Source organism: Eubalaena glacialis, chromosome 2 (genome assembly GCF_028564815.1).
Source record: "Eubalaena glacialis isolate mEubGla1 chromosome 2, mEubGla1.1.hap2.+ XY, whole genome shotgun sequence".
Taxonomy (NCBI): domain Eukaryota; kingdom Metazoa; phylum Chordata; class Mammalia; order Artiodactyla; family Balaenidae; genus Eubalaena; species Eubalaena glacialis.
In genome coordinates, this window is record NC_083717.1 from 107867298 (window position 1) to 107885430 (window position 18133).

An 18133-nucleotide genomic window follows, 5' to 3' on the forward strand; every position below is an offset into this window, starting at 1 on the left:
GAGAGGCCCACGCACCGCAATGAAGAGTGGCCCCCGCTCACCGCAACTAGAGAAAGCCCTAGCACAGAAACGAAGACCCAACACAGCCAAAAATAAAGAAAGAAAGAAAGAAAAAATATATATATATGAGATGGAAATATTCTGGAATTAGATAGTGGTAATGGTTGCACAACATTGTGAACATACTAAAACCCACTGAATTGTACCTATTTTTAAATGGCTCAAATGTTTAACTTTGTTGTGTGAATTTTATCTCAGTAAAAGTTTTAATATGAATATAATTCACTACGTTAAAGATTAAAAAAGAAAAAACATGATCACCTCAATGGATGCAGAAAAAGTATCTGATAAAACTCAACATCTGTTCATGATTTTAGAAAGAAAGCAAACAAGGAATAGAAGGAAATTTCTTTATTCTGATAAAGGGTATATACCAGAACCCCACAGCAAACAACCTATTTGATGGTGAAACATTAGAAGAAATTCCTTTAAAGTCATCCAACATTGTACTAAAGACTTGCCAATATAGAAAAAAAAAAAAAACTGAAAAGGAAGAAACAAAACTGTTACTATTGACAGATAATGTCACTCACTACCTGCACAGAAAGTCCAAGAGAACTGACATATAGATTATTAGAACTAGTAAGAGAATTCGGCAAGCTTGATGACTGAGATACAAAAAATCAACTACATACCCGTTACCAGCATCAAAGAATCCTGACTAGGATTCGCCCTGTGAAGTGATCAATGTTGATTCAGGATTCCTGGAATCTCCACCCTGGTGCTCATCCCCTTTGCCCTCTCTCACTGGAACTGATACAGATTAGGAACTGGCCTTTGGCCCTTCTCTAATACACAATACTAGACAAAATAGCTGACATCCCCAGGGGAATATAAGCACACAGGTCAAAATAATTAGACATGGGAAGAGTAAAAGAAATACAACAGACTAGGTAACACATACCATCTGAAGCAGAAGTTTTAGAACTGACTGAGTGGCTAGTATAGTGAGATATCCCCTGTAAGACTGAGGTTTCCCATACCCCAGCTGTTCAGAGTACTGCCTGTTACTGGCGCTTTTGGCTAAAGGGAGCTACCTTGCCCATGGTTCCCTCCTGAAGAACCAATTTCTGATAGATGCAGAGGTACAATGGCCTAGCCCTCTAACCTCAATTTGGGACATCTCTGAAGGGCCATTCTAGCTTCAGAGCTCTGCATAAGATGACCAAGTCTTCTGCTGCAACCACATCACAGTTTATTTCCCCTCTCTACTCAATCCTGCTTCCCTCACTTCTTGCCAAATCTCAGTCACAAAATCTGTTTCCTGGGGAAATCTGACCTTTGACACAGACCAAAAATTTTAAATACTCTTTACAAATATGCTTAAAGAGGTAAGTGTAATAGCAATATAAATATACAAAAATAAATCATAAAAAAGAAGAATCATAAGAAAGACACTGGATCAATTGAATACCCATATGCAAAAAATTAAAACTTGATCTATACCTTGCACCACATACAAAAATTAACTCAAAATGATCATAACCCTAAATGTAAAACTAAAACTAATGTAAAACTAAAACTAAAACCTATAAAACCTATAAGGAGAAAAATTTTTGTGCCTTTGGGTTACACAAAGGTTTCTCAGACACAACACCAAAAGCATAAGCCACACACACACAAAAAATTAATAAAACTGGACTTAATCAAAATTAACAACTTCTACTCTTTGAAAGACACTGTTAAGAGAATGAAAAGACACATCATAGACAAGAAGAAAATATTTGTAAGTCACATATCTGATAAAGGACATTCAGAATACATAAACAACTCTCAAAACTCAACAGTAAGAAAATAAAACAAAAACAAGAAAAAATGGACAAAAGTTTTGGACATTTCACCAAAGAAGATATATGGATGGCAAACAAGTATATGAAAAAAATTTCAACATCATTAGTCATTAGCGGAATGCAAATTAAAACTACAATGGGGGAATAATCCAAATGTCTATCAACAGATGATGGGAAAACACATTGGTATGAACAATGGGATGCTACTCATCAGTAAAAAAGACTAAACTATCGATACATGCAACATGGATTAATCTCAATTATGCTGAGTAAAAGAATACCTAGGAATAAATTTAACCAAGGAAGTGAAAAATCTGTACAACAAAAACAACAAGTCTTTGTTGAAAGAAATCGAAGACAGCACAAATGGAAAGACATTCCATTTTCATGGATCAGAAGAATTATATTGCTAAAAAGTGTATACTATTGAAAGCTGTCTATAGATTCAACACAAACCCTATAAAAATTCTTATCAAAATTCCAAAGGCGTTCTTCACAAAAATAGAAAAAGACAATCCTAAAATTTGTGTGGAACCACAAAAGACTCCAAACAGCCAAAGCAATCCTGAGAAAGAATAACAAAGCTTGTGGTAACACACTTCCTGACTTCAACTATACTACAAAGCTAAAGTAATTAAAACAGTATGGGACTTTGGGACAAGATGGCGGAGTAGAAGGGCCTGAGCTCACCTCCTCTCAAGAAAACACCAAAATCACAACTAACCGCTGAACAACCATCGACAAAAAAGTACTGGAACCTACCAAAAAGATATTCTACTTCCAAAGACAAAGAGAAAGCCACGATGAGACGGTAGGAGAGGTGCATCTGTGATACAATCAAATCCCATAACCACTGGGTGGGTGACCCACAAACTGGAAGACAATTATATTGCAGAAGTTCTCCCACAGGAGTGAGAGTTCTGAGCCCCATGTCAGGCTCCACAGTCTGAGGGTCTGGCATCGGAGGAGGAGCCTCCAGAGCATTTGGCTTTGAAGGCCAGTGGGACTTGATCACAAGAACTCCACAGAACTGGGAGAAACAAACGCCACTCCTGGTGGGTGCACACAAGGTCTCATGTGTACCAGGACCTAGGGAAAAAGCAGTGACTTCATAGAAGCCTGGGCCAGACCTACCTGCTGGTCTTCGAAGGTCTCCTGGGGAGGCAGAGGGCAGCTGTGGCTCACTGCGGGGACAAGGACACTGGTGGCAGAGGTACTGGCTACTCATTGGTGGGAGCTGTCCTGGAGGCCACCATTTTGATGCCAACACCTCACCCCACCCAACAGCCTGAAAGCTACAGTGCAGGCATGCCTCAGGCCAAACAACCAACAGGGTAGGAACACAGCCCCACCCATCAGCAGACAGGCTGCCGTAAAGTCTTCCTGAGTCCACAGCCACCTCTAAACCCACCCCTTGATCCAGCCCTGCCCACCAGAGGGACAAGACCCAGCTCCACCCACCAGTGGACAGGTACAAGTCCCTCGCACCAGGAAGCCTGCACAAGCCTCTTAGACCAGCCTCATCCACCAGGGGGCAGACACCAGAAGCAAAAGGAACTATAATCCTGCAGCCTGTGGGGCTGCAAACACAGAAAGTTAGATATAATGAGGCGGCAGACGAATATGTTCCAGACGAAGGAACAAGATAAAACCCTAGAAGAATAACTACGTGAAGTGGAGATAGGCAATTTACCTGAAAAAGAATTAGGAGTAATGATAGTAAAGATGATCCATGATCTTGGACAAAGAATGGAGGCACAGACCAAGAAGACACAAGAAATGTTTAACAAAGGGATAGAAAATTTAAAGAACAAACAAACAGAGATGAACAATAACTGAAATGAAAAATACACTAGAAGGAGTCAATAGCAGAATAAATAAGGCAGAAGAACGGATAAGTGAGCTGGAAGACAAAATGGTGGAAATCACTGCCACAGAACTGAGTAAAGAAAAAAGAATGAAAACAAATGAGGATCGTTTAAGAGACCTCTGGGACATTAAATGCACCATCATTTGCATTATAGGGGTCCCAGAAGAAGAGAGAGAGTAGGGCCTCAGAAAATATTTGAAGAGATAATAGCTGAAAACTTCCTGAACATGGGAAAGGAAACAGTCACCCTAGTCCAGGAAGCACAGAGAGTCCCTTACAGCATAAACCCAAGGAGGAACACACCAAGACACATATTAATAAAAATGACAAAAATTAAAGACAGAAAATATTAAAATCAACAAGGGAAAAGCAACAAATAACATACAAGGGAATCCCCATAAGGTTATAGCTTATTTTTCAGCAGAAATTCTGCAGGCCAGAAGAGAGTGGCATGATATATTTAAAGTGATGAAAGGGAAAAACCTAAAACCAAGAATACTCTACCCAGCAAGGCTCTCGTTCAGATTCAACAGAGAAATAAAAAGCTTTACAGACGAGCAAAAGCTAAGAGAATTTTGCACCACCAACCAACTTTACAACAGATGCTAGATGAACTTTTCTAGGTGGAAAGGAAAAGCTCACAACTGGGAACAAGAAAATTACAAATGGTAAAGCTCAGTAAAGGTAGAAATCATCCATACACAAATATGATATCAAAACCAGCAATCGTGGGGCTTCCCTGGTGGCACAGTGGTTAAGAATCCGCCTGCTAATGCAGGGGACACGGGTTGGAGCCCTGGCCCAGGAAGATCCCACATGCCGCGGAGCAACTAAGCCTGTGCGCCACAACTACTGAGCCTGCGCTCTAGAGCCCGCGAGCCTCAACTACTGAGCCTGTGTGCCTAGAGCCCATGCTCTGCAAAAAGAGAAGCCACCACAATGAGAAGCCCGCGCACCGCAACAAAGAGTAGCCCCCGCTCACCACAACTAGAGAAAGCCCATGCACAGCAACGAAGACCCAATGCAGCCAAAAATAAATAAATTAAATAAATTTATTTAAAAAACCGCCAGCAATCATGAGAAGAGGAGAGTACAAATGCAGGATACTGGAAATGCATTTGAAATTAAGAGACCAGCAACTTAAAACAATCTTGGATATATAATAGACTGCTATATCAAACCTCATGGTAACTGCAAACCAAAAATCTACAATAGATATACACACAAAAGGGAAAAAGGAATGCAAACACAACACTAAAGATAGTCATCAAATCACAAGAGAAGGGAACAAAAGAGGAAGGGAGGAAGAAAGACCTTCAAAAACAATCCCCAAACAATTAACAAAATGGCAATAAGGACATACATATCAATAATTACCTTAAATGTAAAAGGATTAAATGCTCCAACCAAAAGACACAGACTTGCTGAATGGATACAAAAACAAGACCTATATACATGCTGTCTACAAGAGACCCACTTCAGATCTAGGGACACATAGACTGAAAGTGAGGGGATGGAAAAAGATATTCTATGCAAATGAAAATCAAAAGAAAGCTGGAGTAGCAATTCTCATATCAGACAAAATAGACTTTAAAATAAAGACTGTTATACAGAGACAAACAAGGACACTACATAATGATCAAGGTATCAATCCAAGAAGAAGATATAACAATTATAAATATATATGCACCCAACATAGGAGCACTTCAATATATAAGGCAAATGCTAACAGTCATAAAAGGAGAAATCAATAGTAACACAATAATAGTGGGGGACTTAACACCCCACTTACATCAATGGGCAGATCATCCAGACAGAAAATTAATAAGGAAACACAAGCTTTAAATGACACATTAGACCTGATGGACTTAACTGATATTTATAGAGCATTCCACCTGAAAGCAGCAGAATACACATTCTTCTCAAGTGCACACAGAACATTATCCAGGATAGATCACATGCTGGGCCACAAAGCAACCCTTGATAAATTTAAGAAAATTGAAATCATATCAAGCATCTTTTCCGACCACAATGCTATGAGATTAGAAATCAACTACAAGAAAAAAACTGTAAAAAACACAAACACATGGAGGCTAAACAATATACTATTAAACAACCAATGGATCACTGAAGAAATCAAAGAGAAATTGAAAAATTCCTAGAGACAAATGAAAATGAAAACATGATGATTCAAAATCTAAGAGACACTGAAAAAGCAGTTCTAAGAGGGAAGTTTACAGCAATACACTCTTACCTGAGGAAACAAGAAAAATCTCAAATAAACAACTAGAGAAAGAAGAACAAACAAAACACAAAGTTAGCAGAAAAAATCATAAAGATCGAGAAGAAATAAATGAAACAGAGATGAAGAAAACATTGCAACTAAAAGCTGGTTCTTTGAAAAGGTAAACAAAATTGATAAACCTTTAGCCAGATTCATCAAGAAAAAAAGGGAGGGACTTCCCTAGCGGTCCAATGGTTAACACTTCGCCTCCCAATGCAAGGTGTGTGGGCTCAATCACTGGTTGGGGAGCTAAGATCCCACATGCCTTGTGGCGAAAAAACCAAAACATAAAACAGAAGCAATATTGTAACAAATTCAATAAAGACTTTAAAAATGGTCCACATCAAAAAAAAAAAAATCTTTAAACAAAAAAAAAAAAAAGGGAGAGGGCTCAAATCAATAAAATTAGAAATGAAAAAGGAGAAGTTACAACAGACATCACAGAAATACAAAGGATCATAAGAGACTACGACAAGCAACGATATGCCAATAAAATGGACAACCTAGAAGAAATGGATAAATTCTTAGAAAGGTACAAGCTTCCAAGACTGAACCAGGAAATAGAAAATATGAACAGGCCAATCACAAGTAATGAAATTGAAACAATGATTTTAAAACTTCCAACAAACAAAAGTCCAGGACCAGATGGCTTCACAGGCAAATTCTATCCAACATTTAGAGAAGAGCTAACACCTATCCTTCTCAAACTAATTCAAAAACTTGCAGAGGAAGGAACACTCCCAAGCTCATTCTACGAGGCCACCATCACCCTGATACCAAAAGAGACAAAGATACCAAAACCAGACAAAGATACCACAAAAAAAGAAAGTTACAGGCCAATATCACTGATGAACATAGATGCAAAAATCCTCAACAAAATACTAGCAAACCGGGACTTCCCTGATGGTGCAGTGGTTAAGAATCCACCTGCCAATGTAGGGGACACAGGTTTGAGCCCTGGTCCGGGAAGATCCCATATGCCATGGAGCAACTAAGCCCATGCGCCACAACTACTGAGCTTGTGCTCTACAGCCCATGAGCCAAAACTACTGAGTCCACGTGCCACAACTACTGAAGCCTGTGTGCCTAGAGCCCATGCTCCACAACGAGAAGCCACCACAATGAGAGGCCCACGCACCGCAACGAAGAGTAGCCCCCACTCAATGCAACTAGAAAAAGCCTGTGCACAGCAACAAAGACCCAACACAGCCAAAAAAAAAAAAAAAAAAAATACTAGCAAACCGAACCCAACAATACATTAAAAGGATCAGACACCATGATCAAGTGGGATTTATCCCAGGGGTGCAAGGATTTTTTCAATATCTGCAAATCAATCAGTGTGATAAACCACATTAACGAATTGAAGAATAAAAACCATATGATCATGTCAGCAGAAGCAGAAACAGTTTTTGACAAAATCCAACACCCACTTATGATAAAAACTCTCTAGAAAGTGGGCAAAGAGGGAACCTACCTCAACATAGTAAAGGCCATATATGACAAACCTACAGCTAACATACTCAACAGTAAAAAGCTGAAAGCATGTCTTCTAAGAACAGGAACAAGACAAGGATGTCTACTCTCGCCACTTTTACTCAACATAGTTTTAGAAGTCCTAGCCACGGCAATCAGAGAAGAAAAAGAAATAAAAGGAATCCAAACTGGAAAAGAAGAAGTAAAACTGTCACTGTTTGCAGATGACACGATACTATACATAGAAAATCCTAAAGATGCTACCAGAAAACTACTAGAGCTCATCAATGAATGGAGACACAAAAAGACCCTGATAGCCAAAGTAATCCTGAGAAAGAAAAATGGAGCTGGAGGAATCAGGCTCCCTGACTTCAGACTATACTATAAAGCTACATTAATTAAAACAGTATGGTACTGGCACAAAGACAGACTTATAGATCAATGGAACAGGATAGAAAACCCAGAGATAAACCCACACACCTATGGTCAACTAATCTACGACAAAGGAGGCAAGAATATACAATGGAGAAAAGACAGTCTCTTCAATAAGTGGTGCTGGGAAAACTGGGCAGCTACATGTAAAAGAATGAAGTTAGGGCTTCCGTGGTGGTGCAGTGGTTAAGTATCCTCCTGTCAATGCAGGGGACACAGGTTCGAGCCCTGGTCCAGGAATAGCCCACATGCCACAGAGCAATTAAGCCCATGAGCCACAACTACTGAGCCCACATGCCACAACTACTGAAGCCCGCAGGCCTAGAGCCTGTGCTCCGCAACAAGAGAAGCCACCACAATGAGAAGCCTGCACACTGCAACGAAGAGTAGCCCCCACTCACCGCAACTAGAGAAAGTTTGCGCGCAGCAACAAAGACCCAATCCAGCCAAAAAAAAAAGAATGAAATTAGAACACTCCCTAACACCATACACAAAAATAAACTCAAAATGCATTAAAGACCTAAATGTAAGACCAGATACTATAAAACTCTTAGAGGAAAACATAGGCAGAACACTCTTTGACATAAATCACAGCAATAACTTTTTGGACCCCTCCCCCTCCTAGAGTAATTAAAAAAAAAAAAGGTAGCTAATTAGACTTAAAAGCTTTTGCACAGCAAAGGAAACCATAAACAAAATGAAAAGACAACCCACAGAATAGGAGAAAATATTCGCAAATGAAGCTACCGACAAGGGATTAATCTCCAAAATATACAAGCAGCTCATGCAGCTCAATATCAGAAAAACAAACAACCCAATCAAAAAATGGGCAAAAGATTTAAATAGACATTTCTCCAAAGAAGACATACAGATGGCCAAAAAGCACATGAAAAGATGCTCAACATTGCTAATTATTAGAGAAATGCAAATCAAAACTACAATGAGGTATCACCTCACACCAGTCAGAATGGCCATCATCAAAAAATCTACAAACAATAAATGCTAGAGAGGTTGTGGAGAAAAGGGAACCCTCCTACACTGTTGGTGGGAATGTAAATTGGTACAACCACTATGGAGAACACTTTGGAGGTTCCTTAAAAAACTGAAAATAGAGCTTCCATATGATCCAGCAATCCCACTCCTGGGCATACATCCGAAGAAAGCCATACTTTGAAAAGATACATGCACCCCAATGTTCATAGCAACATTATGTACAATAGCCAAGACATGGAAGCAACGTAAATGTCCATCTACAGATGAATGATTAAAGAAGATGTGGTCCATATATACAATGCAATATTACTCAGCCATAAAAAGAGAATGAAATAATGCCATTTGCAGCAACATGGATGGACCTAGAGATTATCATACTAAGTGGAGTAAGTCAGACAGAGAAAGACAAATATCATATGATATCAATTATATGTGGCATCTAAAAAAAATGATACAAAAGAAATTACTTATAAAACAGAAATAGACTCACAGACTTAGAAAACAAACTTATGGTTACCAAAGGGGAAAGGTGGGGGTAGTGATAAATTAGGAGGTTGAGATTAACATATACACAATACTATATATAAAATAGATAATCAACAAGGACATACTGTATAGCACAGGGAACTTAACTCAGTACTCTGTGATAACCTATATGGGAGAAGAATCTGAAAAAGAACAGATGTATGTATATGTATAACTAAATCGCTCTGCTGTATATCTGAAACTGACACAACATTGTAAATCAAATATACTCCAATATAAAAAAATAAAACAGTATGGAACTGGCAGGAAAAGACATAGAGCAATGGAACAGAAAACTTAGAATCAAAGCCCCACTTATATAGTCAATTAATATTTGACAAGAGAGCTAAGAACACCCAAGGGCAAAGGATAGTCTCTTTTCAACAAATGGTGCTGGGAAAACTGGATAAGCACATACAGAAAAATGAAATTGGACCCCTATGTCACACCATGCACAAAAATTAACTTGAAATAGATCAAAGACTTAAACATAAGACCTGATAGCAGAAAAACTCCTAGAAGAAAATGTAAGGAAGAAGTTCTTCAACATTGGTCTTGGCGGGACTTCCCTGGTGGTCCAGTGGTTAAGACTCCACACTCCCAATGCAGGGGGCCCAGGTTCAATCCCTGGTCGGGGAACTAGATCTGGCATGCTGCAACTACGAGCCCGCATGCCGCAACTAAAAAAAGATCCTGCATGCTGCAACTAAGACCTGGCGCAGCCAAATAAATAAATATTAAAAAATAGAAAACAGTGGTCTTGGCAATGATTTTTTTTGGATGTGACACCAAAAACACAAACAACAAAAGAAAAAGAAAACACAAAGTGGGACTACATCAAACTTAAAAGCTTCTGCACAGCAAAAGAAACAATCAACAAAATGAAAAGGCAACCTACAGAATGGGAGAAAATATATGCAAATCATATATTTGATAAGGGGTTAAAATCTAAAACACAGAAAGAACTCACTCAACTCAATAACAACAACCAAAACCCCCAAACTATCCTGTTGAAAAATGGGCAGAGGTACTAAATAGACTTTTTTCCAAAGAAGACATCCAAATGGCCAACAGGAACATGAAAAGATGCTCAACATCACCAACTATCAGGGAAATGCAAATCAAAACCACAGTGAGATATCACCTCACACCTGTTACAATGGCTGTCTTTTTTTTTTTTTTTTAGTTTTTTGGCCACGGTGCACAGCATGTGGGATCTTAGTTCTCTGACCAGGGACTGAACCCGTGCCCCCTGCAGTGGAAGCATGGTGTCTTAACCACTGGACCACCAGGGAAGTCCCAAATAAATCTAGATGAAATGGGTAAGTTCCTTGAAAAGTAGAAAATACCAAAAGTGCTACAAGGAGAAATAAATGTCTTAAATAGATTAATAGGTTTTAAATATATTGAATCAGTGAAGATTTCCTCTCCTAAAAAAACCTAACTTACATAATTTTTCAGGTTAGTTCAATCAAACTTTCAGTAAAAATTCTAGTCTTACATTAACTGTTCTAAAAAACAGGAAAACAGTGATAGACACCAAGCTCATTTTATGAGGCTTATATAATCTTTATTCCACAACCACATAAGAACAATACAGGAAGAGAAAAGTATAGTCTATTTCACTAGTAAATGTAGATGCAAAAATTCCAAACACTGTTTTGGCTAACTAAATCCAACAGTACATTAAAAAATAAAACATCACGCTCAAGTATGGTTTATCTCAGGAAGATTCAACATCTGAAAATCTAAACAGGAATTTACCTTATGAATAGACTGAAGGAGAAAAAGAACTCAGAGCAAAAAACTGCACCCTAATTGATACAGAATAAGCAGTGATAAAATTCAACATCTATTTATTATAAAAACTCACAGCAAACTAGGAAGAGAAGGTAATTTTTTTAAACTTGATAAACTCATATGCCAAAGCCTACAGCAAACACTAAAGTAATAGAGAAACTTTATATGCATTATCTTTAAGAGCCAACAAATCAAGGATGCCCATTATCACCTCTATTGTTTAACACAGCTTATATCAACTATCAACCCAGCTGTTGAATGCCATACTAGAGATCCTAGTTAAGACTGTAAGAAAAAAAAAGAAGCAAAAGTTGAAAAATTGGAAGGAAAATTGTAAAACTTTCAATAATTGCAAATGATATGATCATTAGTGAGGAAAATCAATAGAATTAACAGACAAACCATTAAAACTAAAAAAAAAAAGACTTCAATAAGTTGCCAGGTATAAGATTAACCTACAAAAATTAATACCACAATTTTTCTATATAAGTAGTAACCAACTAAAGATAAAATTAACAAAAAAAAACCTATTACATATCTAGCAATTAATTTTTAAAATCTTTTTGTTGAAGTACTAAAAGACATACAGAAAAGTGCGCCAACTGTAAGTTTACAGCTTGAAGAATTCTCACAAAATGAACACACCTGTATAACCAGCATCCCGAAAGGCCCACCCATGTCCTTTCCACCTACCAAAGGCAAATGCTATCCTGACATCTAACACCAGATTAGCGCTGCTTGTTTTTAAACCTTATATAAACAGATTCACATGGTATGTATACCTTTTTAAAAAATGAAAAAGGATGGGCTTCCCTGGTGGCGCAGAGGTTGAGAATCTGCCTGCCAATGCAGGGGACACGGGTTCGAGCCCTGGTCTGGGAAGATCCCACGTGCCTAGGAGCGACTAGGCCCGTGAGCCACAATTGCTGAGCCTGCGCGTCTGGAGCCTGTGCTCCGCAACAAGAGAGGCTGCGATAGTGAGAGGCCCACGCACCGCGATGAAGAGTGGCCCCCGCTTGCCGCAACTAGAGAAAGCCCTCGCACAGAAACGAAGACCCAACACAACCATAAATAAATAAATAAATAAAATAAAATGAAAAAGGAGAGAAAGAGATCCAAAAGGGTGTGAGTATGATATGTATTTGCAAGACACTGTCCCCTTTTCCTCCCTGGTATACTCTCTTTTATTACTTTAAGCTGTTATTATTGTTACAATTATAGCTGTCAAAGAATTAGCTTCCAAGAGTCTGAGCTTCAATTCTTTGTCTATCATTTTTACAAACTGGAAATATAATTTTGAGCAACATATGTGTTTCAAAATTTCACAAGGAAACAATTTTGAAATTCTATGTTATTCGTTTAATAAAATTTTACTTTCCTCCATTAACTATATTTCCCAAAGAGTTACCACAAAAATGATAACAGAAGAGAAATCAAGTCAATAAGATGAAAGGGAGTGAAGGCACCAGCCCCCTAGACGACAGCTGCCTTGGCTATAGATGGAGAGGCAGTGTCTTGAAAGTCTGAATTGACAGAAATATGTATTCTGGGTAGTTTAGATATTTACTTTCCCATAAGGAATCAAATCAAGTGATACTTCAAGGTCACCTCAAGATCTAATATTCTATGTCTACATCACAGCTCTGTCTCCAGTGCCTTGGAATTTTTGAGATAGTGACCAGAAAAGGAAATCAAATTCATGATAGATTACTGTGCTTCCAACATGAGTATATCTGACGCTAATCTCAGCAATTCTAGACACTGACCCTAGGGCCCCTGTGCTTCAAAATCACCTGCAGAGGTTTGTTGATTGGCTGGTGTAAATACAAGTACCTACCAGTACTGACTCCCTCCTGACCTATGAGTCAGAAACTCTGGAGGTAAGGATTTGGTGCAAGTGCATGTTTTCAGATTTCCCCACATCATTCTATGCATAGCCAGAGTTGAAAACCACTAACACAGTTAACACAACTAACAAAAGATCTCATTTCACATTATCACACACCTGTGCATCAAATCTTACTATAAGCCACAGAACATATTCCCATTTGAAAAATTACTGGTCACAATTTAAGTTGGTGGATGAAGCACAATTCACTTAAAAACACTGAACTAGGAGTCAAAGACTTGCTTCTGAGCTCACCTTTGTTACTCACTATGTGACATCAGAGAAGTTAGCTTTCTGAGAATTTTTTTTCATTTATAAGAATGGAAAAATATTACTTGTTCTGCCTTCCTAAGATTATAATATCGATAAATTAAAGAATACAGGGGCTTCCCTGGTGGCGCAGTGGTTGAGAATCCGCCTGCCAATGCAGGGGACATGGGTTCGAGCCCTGGTCTGGGAAGATCCCACATGCCGCGGAGCAACTGGGCCCGTGAGCCACAACTACTGAGCCTGTGCGTCTGGAGCCTGTGCTCCGCAACAAGAGAGGCCTCGATAGTGAGAGGCCCGCGCACCGCGATGAGGAGTGGCCCCCGCTCGCCGCAACTAGAGAAAGCTCTCGCACAGAAACGAAGACCCAACACAGCCAAAAATAAATAAATAAATAAATAAAATAAAATAAAAATTAATTAATTAATTAAAGAATACATAATAAAGCCATTCTAAAATATAAGTAAGGCACTAAATTTAGTCAGAATCAGTTGATTGCCTGAAGTCATTGCCAACTATACAGACGGACTCAAAATGCTGACAGTCTGAAATGAAACCAAGACCTCCCTTTATTCAACTAATTAATTAACTAGCTAACAATCAAACTCCTGTCAGGTGGGAAAAGGCCAAGGCAGTTCTATTATTAAAAACAGAGAGAATGCTTTTATTTTCTACTTCCTGCCCTTCAACTCTCTCAATTCCCTCCAAGCTAAGTTCTAATCACATTAAGAAGAAACAAAAGTCAAGTACTCAATTTTGGGGGAACTAACCTATTTTCTTCCGAAGAAAATATACTAAGAAAGACAAACCTCAGCCACAGTACTACGTATACGATCCACCACCTGCTCAAAGTCCACCAGGCTGAAGAGGGGTTGCTGCTTGAGACGATGCAGCTCTGCAGCAAAAGTGTCCTCCTGGTTTTTCAAAATGGATCCTGCAAAACAGGAAGGCACTGTCAAAGGAAGACAGGGAACCTGCACAGGCGAGGGTTTCTCATCCCAGTGCCACAGCTATTTCACCTGCTTCTCAGGTAAGCATGTCACTCACAGCTGTGCTGAAATCTCAGAACATAAAGGTCAGTAACCACCCACTCTGCCCAGGCAGACTTTGGGGCCACACAGCATCAAATAAGCCTTTGAGGATGGGGTACAGTTGGGCAAGGAGATTCCTACCTTTTCTAGTCAGGTTTACATTTTGATTCTCGAACATCTGGACAGATTCTCCAACAAACAGGATTTTTTCAGCAACCCTCACTGGAATGTAGGACGGCAGAATCTCCACTCGCAGAGAAAACTGCTTTAGAGATGGTGCCAGCATGTTCTCTTCTTCTATCAGGCGCTGGTCAAAGAAATAATCCGTATCAGAGATGATGTAGGAAGTGAGAAAGGGAAAGCAAGGAAACATCCGGCAGCTCTCCCAACCCGTGATTTACATTTTCTAGAAGCAGGGACTTTAAATCTGAAGTTGCATAATTGTTACATTACTGGTGCTAGAGAAATGTATTCCATTTTTTAGGCAGCAAAATAGCACGGTGGAAATAGCAGTGGTTTTATTAACATTAGGATTTTAGCCCTCTGCCTTGGCTACTGTGTAAAAACTTGTGCAGTAGGTCTGGAACCCGGTCTCCTTACTTGTACCATGGAATAATTGATCTTTGTTTTTTTCCAGATCTACATGTCTACGATTTATTATCTTGTGCATATGCCTGCTCTGCCCAGCTCTTTACACAAGCCTGACTCATTTAGCCAAGTGGTTCTCAGAGCCTGGCTCCTGGACCAGCACCATTGGCCTCACTTGGGAGCTTGTTAGAAATGCAAATTTTCAAGCCCCTCCCCAGATTTACAGAAAACCTGGGGGGTAGGCCCAGCAGTCCGTGTTTTAACTAGCTCTCCAGGTGATTCTGAGGCACTCTCCAGTTTGAGAACCACTGATCTAGCCCACTCACCACCCAATGACTCAGGCCCCTTCTGTTCCCTGACTTGCTTTTGAGTTGACCGTTATCCAGCTCCAACTGGAACTTTAGGCTCCATACTCCTGACTTTGATCTCTGCTATTCACCCTTTTAGTTTTGGGCTTGGGCGCTGGTGTGCCTCGGGGCACTATCCTAGACCCTCTTCTCCTCTGGCTCTCAACACTCTTCCTAGACAATCACGTCTTCTTCTAAGGCTGAACTGATCATCATAAGAGATATTTTTAATCTTTCTGCATCACAGGACTCTGCAATTATAAAAGCTAGGACCTTCCAGAAAAATATATAACCATACACTTCACAGACCCTCTGAAGCCACTCGTGGACCCCAAATTAAAAACTTCTGTATGCCGATGACTCCTAAGACTTTAAGCTAGATTACTCTCAGGAGCTCTAGGCTCAGCCCACTGGTCATTTCCTACAAGCACCTCAAACTCAACGTGTCCAAAGTTAGACCCATCTTCTTTCCCCTGACACCAGCAATCCATGTTCCTTATCGTCACTAGTCGCCCACTACTAAAGGCAGAGACTTGGGTATCATCCTTGATTCTTCCCTCTGGACCCATAGCCAATTAATCACCACGACCCACCTGTTCCAGCTCCTTAATATCTCTTAAGCCTCTTTATTCTTCACCATATTTACTGTTCCCACCCTTGGTGTAGGCCACCATTATTTTTCAGCTAATGTCCCCAACATTCTCCTAACTGACCTACTTGCTGCTAATCTTAATTTTTTAAAAAACGATTCCCCACACAGTTTCTAGAGTGATCTATCATAAAGTCTGATCTAACATACAGAGGTAGGGTAACCTCTTGCCTAAAATTCTTCACGGTTCCCAGCTCTCTTCAGGCTCAAGTCTAAATTCCTTCCCATTGTTTACAAGGGCTTTCATGATCTTACCTCTGCTCATCTCAAAAGCTTCATTGACTGCCACTTCCCACACCATCCCCACTGTCCTTTACACTCTACATCTCAGCCTTTATTTACTTGACTCTCTCAATTGAATTACTAATGCTTCCCCAAATGAGCCATGTCCTTCATGGCCTCTGTACTTTACACAGTCCTTCCCTTTGCTTGGAATTTTTTTTTTCTTTTTGACCGTGCGGCATGTGGGATCTTAGTTCCCCGACCAGGGATCAAACCCGCACCCCCTGCATTGGAAGCTCGGAGTTTTAACCACTGGACCGTGGGGGAAGTCCTCCTCCCAAACTCTTTGCAATTTAGACATACATTCCACTGAAAAGCCTTCTCTAGTTACTCTAAGACCATGTTCCCAGAATACCCATACTTACTCTTTCCAGAGCACTTAGTACACTGTAATATATTTTCCACTAAACTATAAGCTCTTTAAGGACAGGGACTACTACATTTTATTTGTTTATGCAGTTGTGGCATGTGGAACAGTACCGGGCATATAACAGGCATTCAATAAAACGTTGTAACAGGATAAATGAATGGATGAATGGATAAGGAAAATAGAGGACTTCGGGGAGTCTAATCAAAACTCTAAACTGCATGTAAAAGCTCTGGGTACCTACAAGACTACCTGAAGAGACAAGACTTATTATTATTCTCTTAAATGCGTATACCAGGAAGAGGGGAAACAAAAGGAATCTCACAAATATATTTTCTATTTTATAGTCTCACATTGTTAGGCATTAAGTTTAAGTATTAAGCCAAGATAAAGCCAAGTGTTTACATTTAAAGAATTTATGGAAGGTGCCCAGGCTATGATGAGCTGGGGGCTGGGGGCAGGGCAAGTCACCAAAAGGTCATCTAGCTGTAGACTTTTCCGACTCCTGGCAGGAGAAGGCTAGGCTTCTGGTTGGGCTCTCACCAAGTCCTGGAGTTCTCTCAGTTGTTTTCCTGTCAGTCCCCCAATGCCCAGATCCTCCTCATCCTCTTCTGGCTGGGCACTGACATTACCAGAAGATGGACCCTGTTTGATAAAGAATTCTTCATGCTGGTCCAAGAGGAGTCCATGTAGCATCCAGGCTGAGAGCTGCTTGTACATGACCCCGTGACACACGGCCAGGATTCTGAGTGGAGAGGAAAGCAAGAGCCTTAGAAGTCCACTAAGAGGACACTAAACCCATGCTTTAAACTGCTACAGGATAAACAGAGGCCTGAGGGTTTGGTCAGCAGAAGGGAAATGACCAATTAAGCTAAAAATAACTGTGCTATTTTAACTTAAATGTCTGCGGATGAACTAAGTGGTTAAATTTCCAAACTTGTAGCCAGTGTACTAAAGTCTGAAATGTTCACTAAATGTTCTAATAGTCTTTTAGAAGAAGCACATTTTTTCCCCTATTTTTGAGTAAAGTAAGTTTCAAAATGGATGATTCCTTTTAAAATTAAATGGACTTACAGGAGTCTCTTTTTGGCTAACACAGTATTAAATTAGTTTTTATTTTTGTTGGACTCACATAAGGAAAGTAGATTCAGTATGTGAGAAGCTGATATACCTGAAAAAGTATTATCCAACAAAATGCAGAGACTGAAACAAAATGCAGAAAGGTTGTTGGAGAATGGGATATTCACATGGTCTCAAGGGATCACATCTCAGCTAACATATTAATGACAAAGGGGAAAATGTCCCTCTAAAACAGAGAGATCTGGTGGAAAACACCTAAACCAAGTGATGAAATTTAACACCAGTAATGGGACAAACTTACTTTTTGTGCTTTCTGATATGCTGTAACAGGAAATAATATGACCTATGTAGTATTCTTGCCAAAAATGTTCAACCTGAATCTAATCATGAGGAAATAATCAGAAAAA

At 39.6% G+C, this 18133-nt stretch overlaps 1 protein-coding gene across 4 annotated transcripts in view; it reads right to left on the minus strand.

The window, feature by feature from the left end:
* The window catches only part of TUBGCP4 (tubulin gamma complex component 4), a 49432-nt gene that overhangs the window by 14334 nt on the left and 16965 nt on the right, over positions 1-18133 (minus strand). For all 4 annotated transcript variants that reach the window (XR_009699397.1, XR_009699396.1, XM_061180398.1 and 1 more), the window contains exons 7-9: positions 17190-17391; positions 14555-14720; positions 14192-14316 (exon numbers count right to left, since the gene is read on the minus strand). Coding sequence is in view for 2 of the 4 variants with exons in the window: in XM_061180398.1 (XP_061036381.1) it covers positions 14192-14316; positions 14555-14720; positions 17190-17391 (493 nt within the window). In the remaining 2 variants the exon portion in view is untranslated. The remainder of the gene's footprint in view (positions 1-14191; positions 14317-14554; positions 14721-17189; positions 17392-18133) is intronic.